Genomic DNA, 13291 nt, shown 5'->3' with positions numbered 1-13291 from the left:
AGCTGAATACACATTAAGTCTGGCGGATATCCAAGCAAAAATTCCACTTTGTCGAATAAGGACCGCCACGAAAGCAAGGCAGTCATACATAGAATATAAGCTTACATGGGGAGAAAGTGCCTCCCGTAGAAAAGGTAAAAAACTAATGTGCCGATCCGCAACTATGAGGAATTCCACAAAATTATACGACACATTCTCTTACACTGCAGCAACAAATCAGCCAGCAGTCAAAATCAATTAGGCAACCACAGGTTCCGGTAGGAGACCATTGCCGTTGCAAAATTATTGGGAAACATCTCAAGTATAGACTGTGCGTGCCCACAAGTGTATCATAAGGAAGTAGAAATATAGGATATTCAGTATTTGCAAGTGATTATTATTATGGCGGTTTTTATTCTTAACAGTTAGCCAGGTGTGTGCATGAATGTTTCTCCCTATCAAAATATGAATATTCCATAGCTGCAAGTAGCGTTGTTGTTGTGATGATCGCTAAGTTTTCGCTGATATTACTGTGCGTAGCTTGTCATTGCTGCTGCTTATCAAGCCCGTCTGCTTGTCCGCGTAATTTTTAGAACTGCCTGAGTATTAGTTGTAGTGGAAACACTATGTTATAACTAATTCGATTGTAAAGGTTTAGGAATTTACCACATGAGCTCAAGTGATTTCTGCATTGGGGCCTTTCTTCGCCCGCAGTAGTTGGGAAACAGCCATCGTTTCTAAGAGTCTCATATGCTTATCAACATTCAATCAAATAGGAAGTAAGCATTCCTCAATGCAAAGTGGCCGCGTTGACACAGGTATCACGGGTAGAATAGCCTACTTGCATGCTACCTAGCTTTATGCTTGTAAGATGATTGAGATATGTAGGAAAAATGACTACAGATGTGAAAGCCGGTGAGTAATTTGCTAAAGACAAGCACGCTAGAATAATCATTTAAAGTAATGTTTTCGAGGTAGTCTTGGCACCTGCCTATGTATCCTCATATGCACTTCTAGCTTAATTAGAGAATGAGCAGAATTTGGCTATTGCTATGCGGCTCGTCTAAAATGCGTCTAAGATAGATACCGAAGAGAAAAGAATGACTAATCTGTCTAGATTTTGCTATTAGGTTGGCAAGTATCCTGCCGAGCCTGTGCTAGGAATTTTTTAAGTGAACCGCTGCTCTGGTACAGCCACGTAATGCTAATGTGGCTGCCGACACTATGCAAGTGCAACTCTAAGTCAAGTTACGGCAGCGTTTACCAGCCTCGGTGAGAGTAATGCATGATTCTCGTCTGGGCTTAGGTGCTTGTGGTGTTTGAAGGTTCGTAATTGCAGCCTTTTTTATGTTCTCGTAATGAAGACGCTAGTGGAGGTGGCGGAGTGGATGCCAACGCCACAGGAGGTGGAGGTGAGTAATAGTGCGTCTTACACTTCCATAGCCAATATTGCAACAAAAGAAAGCTGAGCTTTGGTGCAGATATGCGAGTGTCGGCTCAGGGGTGGGACGAGTTAGGAAAAGCACAAAGGCTGTCTTGAAAAGGACCTTCGTCATTCGATCAGGTCCATATTTCCGTGCTGTAATAACGGGGCCCTCATCGCGCACATGTTCCCTGTACCTATTCACACACATCGAAAACAGGCTAATTTAAATTGTCTGCATGAATAGAATTCTACTACAGTGTACGGACAAAACGGGACCAGTGAATCGGAATGAGAACGACAAAAGTTCAGCATGACAGTTGATGCGGGGGATGTGGTTGATCGATTAGATTTTTTGGCTGTAATGCACCATTCTTAGCAGAACTCTACACCTATGTAAAGTCTCCCACCAAAAAAACTTTAAATACGTCTTCGTATTTGATCTTTTCGGTTGATATTCAGGTTCTTCTTTATCTACGATAATACAGCTAAACTTTTCCTGCCTTCAGTATGACGTCACATGGCCGCATTTTGCGCCATGATCAAACGTACCTTTATTTTTCTCTGGCCGCAAATATTTCTCTACAGATGACCCAGTTCTTGAAGCGAATTTTCCACCAAGTACTTACGGTCACTGCCAGCGCCACATTACAGCATATATATTTGCAAGAAAATTGGTGGTTGTATATATTCACAGATATCTACGATAGCAGTGGTATTTTAGAAGAGTGTACTGCTGGGCTAGTTGGTTATCCGACATAATATTAGTTTTGCACGAAAACCACACAAATAAGCAGGTAGACAACAAGCGCCCGTGTTGTCTCCTTTCTTGTGTGTGTGGTTTTGGCGCAAAACTCGTTTATGATGACAGTGTTATTTGGTGGCCAAAAAAGAAAGCAATCGCGTCATGGCTTCCCAAATATAGCAACAGCTTACAGTTGTAATATTATATAACATATAATTCGCTTGGTCGCATGGTCTGTCGGCATAATATGTGGCACCTTCGATTAAATACCACGTGACTTCATTTCGCGAGGCTTGGAGTAGAAATAGTTTGGTTGAACTAATCAGCCTCCCATCAATAAAATGACCGCAGATATTATATATATGTTACGTCAGGTACGTCCCACAGGCGTTTCTCCGTAAAACCGACAGTGATATGCGTAAGGTTTTGCAAGGCTTCTGGAAAACGAGAGGTATTGTGGGAAATTTTAATGCCGTATGATAATTTTTCAATTTTGAGACGTTTTACTTTTTGGATGAGAACAGAAGTAGGCCTTGTAATAATAAAATTATTGCGAACTATTTTTCAATAGGTAAATGTGTCATTGTTTCTGCATGAAAACTTGAGAGGGCTTGGAACAAATTTCGTGGAATAAACCAAGGGCGATGTGGAAGCATACCATGCTCAATGAACAGAAGTGAAATAAATTTCATATATCTGTGAGTGAAGGCAGCATTTTTAAGGATCTTGTATGGAGCTAGTAGTGCAACGCACACACTACGCAAAATTTGACGCATATCCGATCATAGTGCTTGAACGATGAAAGCCCACGCTTGTTTTGATGATCTGTTGCAAGCTCTGCTTGAAAATACATGCTTCGCGTAATTCCAACTTTTTAAGATTTCGGAGGACTCTGATTTATTTCTTGCACTTGGGCCGTAAAATGAAGTGGCCAATATGCATTGGAATAGAGAAAGTGCGATCTCCGAATAAACAGCACTAAATATTCGCTTGTTGAATAAGGTGCGTCTAGGGTTCTCGTTCTCCTGGTTGAATAAATTTTTACCACACATCTTAATAGATAGAAGCAGCACGATGTATACAGGATATCCCAACTATCATGCACCAAGAGTTAAAAATATGCAAATGCCACGTAGCTGGACAGAACCAGGGCAATGTTTGCCGTCGCTTGGAGATACTAAGACTGCTTTTTTTGTATTCCGCCTAAATACATAATTAGTCATAGTTAACTAACCAGCTTCTCGAGTATTATAGTTAGATGAAACGTGTGAATAACAAAATTGTAGAGCAACAAGAAAAACTCCCTATACAGCTTTGTGATACTCAGTTCGTGCTACATATTGCTAAGATTTGAATGTATTTGAATCGTGTTTACCTAAATAGGCCAGCGCGTGTTCTATATTTGCTAAGTTATTCACAAGTATTTAAACTAACAGTTTTCGACAGTTATTATGCCCGGGGATATCTTTTTGGTTGAGTAGCACACCCTTATGGCATCGTCTGTTTTCTGACATTTTGACGTAACAAAAGTTGTTTTGTGCAGTGATCAACTGTTCTTGCTTTATTGCATTTCTCCCAGATATGAAATGTTCAAAACTGTAAGCCTTGTGAGCGAGCTGCCACATATGATTGCAGTGCGAATGTCCTTGCATTTATTATGGTTTATTCAATACCATATATGCCAGTGAATCAAATGGGAGCTCTTTAGATTCTGCAGCAAGAAACATTAAATAATAGTGCTAACGCATCACAATTGAGGGTGGCTATGAACAGAAATAAAAGGTAGATGGCTTGAACACTAGCGCTAACATCATCAAAAGAAAGTAAAAAATAGTTTTGCGTGGAAGCACACGTGCGTGCAGTGTCCCATGGCTTAAATTTTGTTAGCTCTCAAGAAGTTCTTTGCAACCCAATAACAGCGTGGTAACAACAAAGTCAAGTACTTGTCTCATTATTTTGTCGTCTGTGTCGACGCTCTGTTCTTGAAATATTGTTACGTAGTAATGACCAGAGACTTATGTTCGCAGAAGTGCAGCATGAAAGTTTATTTTTGATTGCTTCTCGCAACAAGCTTTTTCTGTAAATTGTGTGCTCCGTAGGTGACGCAAAGTCTGAGAGTGGCACAGAACCAAGTGCAGTGTAAAGCATGTAAAGGTACGTATGCTGTATGACACACGCAGTATGTAGGAACTACAGGTACGTTTATCTTATATATAATTTGCGCATAACATAGGGTGTAAATGTACATTTCTATTATGCATGTGCGCAGCGCGCCTCAGGGTTCTTGTGAAGAGTTACGCGCATGCCAGAGAAGTCGATGTGCCGTGCTTACGGCTCAGCAAAAAAAAGAAAGGAAAAACATGTTAAAGAGACACGAAAAGCGACACTAAATCAGTTCATATTGATAGAATTTCGAAATATGATTGGTAATATTTGGCGGCATGCCGTTTATTATACCGGGTGATAATGAAAACAAAACTTTCGTTTCTTAACATCCACACCACAACTCGACTGCTGATGACCAACTATGATGTCGCAAATTGAGCAATAAGCTCCCGTCTTTCTTTATTTGCTCTGTTTGTCTTATTTGTCAGCTTCTTGGCCAATTATACATGCCGTTCAAAATCGATTTGTTTACTCTACATGCTTCTTGTCCTATTTTCCTCATAACTAAACTTTTCCACCTTATTCGGTCCCTACAGATACAGTTCGTTCTAGATACAGGCGGCAAGAAATTCGAGTTTCGGCACCTTCATTACTTCGCTTTTCGCTGAAGTCAGAAAGCAGCTCGGGAAATTTACGCCGTATACAGAGAGGACACTATAGCTGACAGAACTTCCATACTTTCTATTATGTCCGGAGCTTGCGTTCGCTGGGACTTGAAGGGCCTGGTGCAGTGGGTGCTAACAGACTTTCCACCTCCGACGTTGAGTAGCACACCCTTCTTTTAAATTCTGCACCCTCACCGTTAACACACCCTCCATCGAGGCCCCACCCACCCGCCTTACCTTCTCTCCGCTTTAGAAAATTATTACTAATATATACTCTGCCGAGAAGAGCATATGTCGCCTTGAAAAAGACAGGTTCACTTGTCGAAACGTTTGCTCCTGCTTTCATCTTGTTCTCACTTTGCTCCACAATATTCCTAATAACATAACAATAATTACGGATATGCCACTGATTGCGAAAGTCTTTTTAATTTGAAATATCTGTTGCACAAGCCATGTGATGATATGTTTTCGGCTAGTTCGAGGTGAATACAAAATTTTATAAGAATATTTTTGAGAAAATTCGACGCTTCTAACATGGCAAAGAAAGGAATTGCCTCTGGAGTCTGTCGCTCCCTAAGATAACTTCCTGCGATTCGTTTACCACGGGGAAATAAGGAGAATTCCACAACTACTTCCTCATCAATCACAGACATTGTACCATCGGTCTCGACGAAATATTATCTGCATCGCATAGGCCGTACCACTGAACCCTGCGCCACAAAGTATACCTAGGAAACACTGAACCCTACTTTGGTGTCGCATCTTAGAGACAGTGGAACACATTTTACTTGAATACCACGCGCATCAAACGATAGATATTGCTTTAAGTGATAAATAAACATAATTTGTCACACTCACATAACGTTACCCAACATTTTAGTATCTATGCCCGCCTCTTCTAAATGGAAGGTGTCTTTGAATTTATTGTTCAAATACCTATCAGGAATTGACCGTGTCAGAAAGCTACAAAGGAGGTTCCTTTCATAGTATACTTCAGGTTTGTCCTGACCTATTTTTACTAGAACTGATTCGTGTATCTTGCAGGACTTTGATAATGCCCTTAAAAATTTCAATCTCGCTAAGGACAAGTCAGTTGGAATTGAACGCTGTCAACGAGAAACATATAATGTTACGAGCTAAAAATAAGCCTGTTTTTATGAGTGTTGCCTTGTTTTTTGACCCGGACCTCTTAACCCGTGTTACCTATACTAAATTTTTGAGGGGTATATCTTTGAGTAGCACCTACTTTTGTCTGGAGACACAGCTTACTTATACACTAATATGCCAGTATGTCGGCCTTATAAATAGATTTCGCATGCTTATACACCCGTGGTGAAAATCGCACCTCTATATTTCATTAGTCTTCTCACATATACATTGGTGCCTTCTAGTGCGGACTTCAACAACGTTCACGAACCTTACAAAAATGCTTATGTCGCAAACTATAGCTGTGAGAGCACTACAAAACCTTTCATTCAGGAAATAAAATGAAAATTTCTTATTTATTATGAATTACTTAGTATCACGGAATTCTTCAATAAGAGACCTTTGCTATCTGCATAAGGCCTCCAACTGTTCACTGAAAACAAGCGCACATATGGAACTTACTATCTTACAAGCCCTTCAAGGTGTCTTTTCAGGCGTAGACTGTATCACGGCTCTAAATCTCGGCCAAAATACGGATTCAAAAATAGAACACATCTATTGCTGCACACATTGCACTCGTAACCAGAAATATTGAAATGATCATTTAAGAATACGTCAGGTGTTTGCGGTGCCAAAAGTGCGGAAAAATTGTTGAGTAAATTATTAGTGTGATGCGGTTTTAATTGTTTTTATTTGCATCTGTGGTAATGTTATACGTTTGCTGCGTATTAATGTTTGTGTTTAGCCCTGCACTGCAGCTGTTTTTCCATTTTATGGGATGGTGGACTTAGGTAAGAACATTCCAATGCGTTTAGCCTGCTCTCGCTTTCTTCTCCAGTTTATGCTCAGGCAAACTGAAATCAATAAATCAATCATTAAATCTACACAACCATCTAATAATAATAATATTATAATACTGCCAACAACAACAACAACAACAACAACAACAACAACAACAACAACAACAACAACAACAACAACAACAACAACAACAACAACAACAACAACAACAACAACAACAACAACAACAACAACAACAACAACAATAATAATAATAATAATATACTGATGATGATAGTACCCTTCATACCATCATCAGTAAATACTATGATGTCAAATCTACATGAATAGTTGCATCACTAAAGCAACAAATATTAAGAATGCGAAGTTACATAAATCCTGAGAGTCTATCTATAAATAGTTGACCTTCAAAACAACGAAAAAGACCATGCCTGGTTTCTCAGGTTTCGCTCGCGGGCAGCGAAGAACGCCGTGCTGGCAAGAGGTGGCCAGTGAGCGACGGGTGGGTACTACACCATCATCAAGTCATGTCAGCTAGAAAGCACGTTTAATATCCGCTATGTGTTTTCTTCATCTCACGAAAGAAGCGGTTCGTAATACTTTCAGTGAGCTCGGTGACGTGAAGCTTGTGAGCCTTGATGAGGGGCAGGTTTCTGGCTTTGAGAGCGCAGAATCAACAATGCGATTAGTTTGGATGCTGCTGCAGGAAGACTGTTTCTTCAAGTTCCGCAGCGGCTCCACACTTCTTGTTGTACTTGGTGGATCACTTATCTGTCTCAAAAATCGACCTCTTTGTTCCTTAAATGTTCTTTAAAATGACGCAGGCACGCTTGCATCAGACGCCCCTTGCCAACTCTGCCGCTACACCAGGTGCCACACCATTGGTCATTTGAGGTAGAACCATGTGCGAATGCAGGCTAGCGTCATTGGGGCGTCTCCCACCATCGAAGCTACGGCGAGGAGCACATAATGAAGGCGGTAGAAGCGGTCTTTCGGTGGCAGGACCACAGGCCACTGATGAGATTATTCGCGATCAAAACAATGCAGCGGATAAAGGACAGACCAGTCCGAACCAGTTCAGTTAGCATCAGCAGCAGCCTACATATCAGCGTATATTTAACTTTAGGTAACCCTATTTTTCGCTGGAAATTTTGCCGGAATATCCATTTTTATGACGAACATTTTAGGCTTGGGCTTTTGTACCATATATGCGGCGTTCCCCCAAACAGATTGTAATTCAACGCTCAAACATGTCACTATTATTTTGTCATGTACAAATTTATTAGGATAACGCCAGAAACACTTGCAAAAATGACACATTGCTGCCCATGGCGTGTGCATGCGAGAGCGAAAACCACAATAAATTCAGTGGAATACACCAATTTTAGATCAAATATGCTCCAGATCGTAAGGTTTCCAGAGCCACACAGATGCAGCACAAAATTTTTGTTTTACGGGCAGCCTAATGCAAAGCACCGAAGAAACTTAAATAAACAACTTTACCTTGTGTGAAGCCTACAATAACACATTCGCCAGGGAATGCAATTATTCCCTTTCTTAAGAAGTTGACACTCGCGTAGCAATACAGGAACTATACATATATAATAAAGAATGAAGTCTTCTCTTTTATCTTCGAAAGAGACGATGTGGAGGCTCCGAATAAATGTGTATTTAGGCGAGAATAACGAAGTAGATTTAAAGATTTTCATTTCCTTGTTGTTATACTAGTTATTTCTTTTGATTGAGATCAGTTTGTATATTATTGTGTCTTTTTAAAAATATTTTCTAGGCACATTGCACAAAGGTGCATTCCAAGCCTGGGCACGTTCTTCTGTATTACAAAGAAGCTCTACGACCGTACCTGATTCTGGAAAGGAGAAGAAAACAGAAGACATCGCAAAATGAAAAAAATATATTGTCTCGTGCTTTTCTTATATGAATTCTACTTCACATGTTCTTTAATTTTCTTCAGTATCATGCAGAAAACCGAACTTTATTGAGTGCTAAGTATCTTGCAAAAATTTTACAGCCATAAGGATTTATCAGCTGAGTATCAGGATGTCACTTTAACATCAATGAAGCACGCTTTCAGCTTCCCTTTCTGCAACATCGCAAATTTTTGTGCATAATGTTTGAGGTTCGGAAAGAAAACTGAGTAAAAAAAGATCTAACATATATATATATATATATATATATATATATATATATATATATATATATATATATATATACCGCTCCAAATCGAGCTCTCTATAACTGCCGCAGAACATTTTTTTTTCAGAATTACAGTGAGGCACTACCGAAGCACTACACTACCATAGCATAAGTCTGTGCTCATCTTCAGGAATGTTTGGTTAGGATAATTGAGAGGCAAGATCAGTCAAGACTAAAGAACTCACATGAGACATATGTAGAAAATGCCTTTTTCTACTGTGATCATATCAGAACACACATGAAACGTGTGTTCGGATATGTGGCTGATGCGTCATATAAGATTTTTTGGTAGTAGTGTTAGATCGAAATTGATCTCGAGTATGTGAATAATCAGTCCTTGGAGGACACTCTGGGTTGTTCACGGCGTTGCGGAATTTGTAGGAATCATTCTCACCCTTTCGAGAATACGCAAGGCAAAAAAACAAGGAAGGCCCAATACCAAGGTTTGTTTTTATCCTACCAGTTTACCATGGACTGACTGGATTAATTTCAGTATTCCTTTACCCTTTGCTGTATGACAAAATTGCCGAATTTAAGCAACCAATGAAGCAATGTTGAATAGTTACTTACATTAAAAAATATTGCGTACCAGGGAAAAAAGGATTCTGCCATCACTTTGCAAAACTATTGCTGTATAGGCGTACTCTCCAAGTTCAATAAATGGCTTTAAAGGGTCCCATCAGAGTGGGAATCTTAAATATGTGTTCGTTCTAGCAGTTAAAATTCCGCTTTAAATGTACCCAAGGTGGACCCAACGTGCAAGCATCGCTCCACTTCATTGTCTTCTCCGGTTTCACAAAGTAAACAAAATAAAAAGAAAACTCTCAGGGTAGTTATGGGAGCGTAACGTAAAGGCTACGGTTTCGGGTAGCTAACGCGAAAATTCCATAATACATTCTTAGAACTTATAAATGACAGATTATTATGTACGACACTAAAAAAAAGGTAGAAATAAGTGCAGCGGACAGAAAATGCAAAAGCAAATACGTTTTCATCATATCGACTACTGCAAGAGCAACAATTGTAGCAAAGGCTATAGCAAATTGCGGCCACTCCGCCTTCTGCTTGAGGTTCTCATGACCACCCCCAGAACGAGACCCATGACTTCTATTTGTGAGCCACAGGATCAGGGTGTCTAGACGAGCACTTGCAGTTGTCCCAGTCAACTTACGAGAAAGAGGATAACTAACGTGGCGTTTGTACTTATAGGCATTGTCACCTCCTAGATCGAACAACGGGGAGATTGCACAAACTTTAGCGTTGTTTTTGGTGTCCATCCTCTACCTGTGGTGTTATGCTGCTCACCCTATAGTCTTACGGCAATACCTGCTCGTGTTAGCAAAGCTTACGGCATAACTACGTTCGAGCAAGAGTAGAGCCTTGAAAAAATCGCGTCTGATTCTCTTTGCATGAGCTATCGCCATTTGTTCCTGCGGGCTGTGTTAGAGCCAAAGGTAGCCGACACCATCAAGGTGGAGAGGAGAAGCGCGCAGACATAGCAATGAGAAATAAAAAGCAGCAGCAGTCGCATTGTGTCTTGTGCAATAACAATGCCGGCCTCTTCTTAGCTGCAGATTTCTGTCGCAAGCAGTGGTGACAGACCATTGCGCTTACCAGAGTTGCGTGAAAGCCGCTTGCAAATGTATCATTTCGGCTGTGAATTCTGCCGAGGCAAGAAATAATGAAAGTTGCCTTAGTCACCGTCGCACTTGTACTCGTCGTGATTATAGTCACAGAAGTGGAGCTCGCGAAAGCAAGAAGTGAGTAAGCACTTCACTTCGATTTTCCCATTTTTTTGTTACCAGCAATCCGATCATCACGTTGAACCAACAATGCCTTTCGTGGCGATGCTGCCATGGCCACAGTGGCTAGCGGCCTCCAGCATGGCACAAGCTTATAGGAAAAGGGCTGCTTCTCGGAGGCGTCTTATTTACCAAAGCTATAACTTGTGCTTAAATCTGTTGCGTACTTGAATAAACATTTAGGCAATTGTAGGAGATGCAGACTCATCTACAGCACGTTAAAAAGACTTTAATATAACTCGAGTGTTCATGTAGTATGCGACGGCCAAAGAATAGCATGCGGGAGAGGGAGTGCAGTATGCCATGCTGCCGGCAGCCCGAGTGCCTTGCTCATTGTGGTCAAGTGAACAATTCTGCAACTGAAGGTATGAACCTTTTTGTTTTCTTACCTGGTCATGTAAGAACTACAATCTGCTTATATTCGGTGACCTGATGAGAAACACTGCCGAGCGAGCCTCTATGATTTTTCCGCCTTTTCACAACTTATGAAAGCCCTATCAGAGATTGATTGTACTCCGCCGATTGATGTGATGACATAGACGTGATCCACTGCAGAATTTCCTTTCCTGATGCTAGCCTTTCTCCTTGGTTAACTGAAGTGTCGCCCTGATTCAAATGGAAATTATCTTGGTGAATACTTTATAAAATACAGTGTGGGGTTCTCGCCCGTGCTCTCGGGACAAAGGAAGGACAACACAGTAGCGCGAACAATCACAAGAGAATTTATCACACCTTTCATAGACTAATGCCTGCTAGCCGAGTTGCTATCCACGAAATATGCCGATGGACGCGCGACAAATCGCGGAAGTCCGATTCACCGCGACCGCAGAGCGAGCGAATAAGTTCGCCCCATGCTGGACACCAACGCCTAGTTGCTCGCGCGTACGGTCACGCGAACGGTGGCGCATTCGAACGATCGTGTTCGTCCATTCCGGGGTAGGCCTCACCAGATGGTCTCGCAGAAGCATGGATCGGCGCACGCGCAGAATGTCCGCGCCGCTTGCCGTATCCGAGCCAAAGAGGAAGAGCCTTCTCTTTTTTTTGCGCCCAAGTAACCCCGCCATTAGGTGGTGTTAGCAGGGGTGCGATCGGAGATGGTTGCTCGGCGCGTTCGTTCGGTTACCGGCGCGCGCGATTGGCCTACTCCGTGCCGACGTCGCCAGCCGCGGGGCGCCGCCCCGTTTTTGGTGACGTCAAAATGACGACACGCTCCTGTCAATCATCCGCCCACCGAGCATTTCGTCCGAACGCGACGGGAGTTGAGAAGTTTGGAGCGATCATACGGCTTCGCATGGCGCGTCAGGTGGATTGGATTGGATCCAACAGGCGGCCTTTTCGGCTGCAGAATGGCACGTTTGCGAAACGCGTTTGAAGAAATGACAGAAAGTGAATTCCGGCGTCGTTTTTCTTTCTCGAAACAAATAATTCGTTGGTTGCACAGAGAAATCGACAACATCATCGGTGCCAGCGAGCCACTGGGATGTTGTCGCTGCCTCTTGAAAAGTGCGCCACTCTTCCCGTCGTTTTTTTTCTTTTTCCTTCTCGCTGTGCGCGACACCACCTAGGGACGACGCAAAGAACCTAATAGTTATAAATTGCAGTAGTCACACGTACTGCTATTTGAAAACGTGTTTGGGCTTGAAAATAAAAAATACATTTTTTTAGACAAAGATTTCATTCAATTGGAAGACGAGAAACATTTGGCTTTGTAGTATACTGTTTGCAAGCAGACGACAAACGACGGAGGTAAACTTCCGGGGAGGTGACCGCTTCCTGATTGGCTGCTCTCTCCGCCCCGCTGTCACAAATTTTGCATACTGCAACTTTGTGACTTTGCAGCAACTGAACAGAACGCGTATCGAACAAAATATCTCCGATCGCGCCCCAGAGCAGCACTCACCCCATCTCTCGTAAGATACAAGCATAGTGACTGCCGCCATAAAGCCAGGCGGCGAAGCCGGATTACAGGAGACGGTAGCTACGCGGGAAAACAACATATCAGGGGACGTGTGAGAGTCGCGCATCCCCACAACGGGAAGCAAGGCAATGGGCCATAATTGTTCAACTTTTTAGTGTTTCCCTTCTTATGGATTACTATAATATCGGCATTCCGCTCTCTCGTACCACTGAGGTCGTGAGGCATTGCGTTTTAAGTGCAGAAGGCCTTTCGATCATAATATATCATCAGTTTTTGAATAAATCAACTGGTATGTCAACTTATCATGCCGCTTTTCACCAGGACATCTGTTGCAAGGCCCTCCTTGGGCATCTGACGTGAATGAGCGAGCCAGCTGACCACACTCTCCATCATGCCGAGGAACTCCTGAAAGAGGCGTGAATTTAGAGGTGTCTGGGTCAAATAGAAATGCGGTGTCGAGGGTAGAAGAGGGTCCATGTCTATAGAGAAGAA

The 13291-nt window shown here is 42.0% G+C and overlaps 2 protein-coding genes across 7 annotated transcripts in view; both read left to right on the top strand.

Moving 5' to 3' along the window:
- LOC135904455 (uncharacterized) overlaps positions 1–8810 on the top strand; it is a 38450-nt gene extending 29640 nt beyond the window's left edge. For both annotated transcript variants that reach the window (XM_065435274.1, XM_065435273.1), the window contains 3 exons: positions 1344–1391; positions 4247–4301; positions 8655–8810. In XM_065435274.1, the coding sequence (XP_065291346.1) occupies positions 1344–1391; positions 4247–4290 (92 nt within the window). In that variant the 3' untranslated portion in view covers positions 4291–4301; positions 8655–8810. The remainder of the gene's footprint in view (positions 1–1343; positions 1392–4246; positions 4302–8654) is intronic.
- Positions 8811–10678: 1868 nt separating this feature from the next.
- The window catches only part of LOC135904454 (peroxidase-like protein 2), a 77980-nt gene continuing 75367 nt past the window's right edge, over positions 10679–13291 (top strand). For 4 of the 5 annotated variants that reach the window (XM_065435272.1, XM_065435271.1, XM_065435269.1 and 1 more), the window contains exon 1: positions 10957–11246. In XM_065435272.1, the coding sequence (XP_065291344.1) occupies positions 11138–11246 (109 nt within the window). In that variant the 5' untranslated portion in view covers positions 10957–11137. Of the gene's footprint in view, positions 10840–10956; positions 11247–13291 lie in introns of those variants that run through there. The other variant, XM_065435270.1, reaches the window with a different exon arrangement.

This window comes from Dermacentor albipictus, chromosome 7 (genome assembly GCF_038994185.2).
Source record: "Dermacentor albipictus isolate Rhodes 1998 colony chromosome 7, USDA_Dalb.pri_finalv2, whole genome shotgun sequence".
NCBI lineage: Eukaryota > Metazoa > Arthropoda > Arachnida > Ixodida > Ixodidae > Dermacentor > Dermacentor albipictus.
The sequence above is the reverse complement of the archived record's forward strand: the minus strand, read 5'-3'. Positions and strand labels throughout refer to the sequence as shown.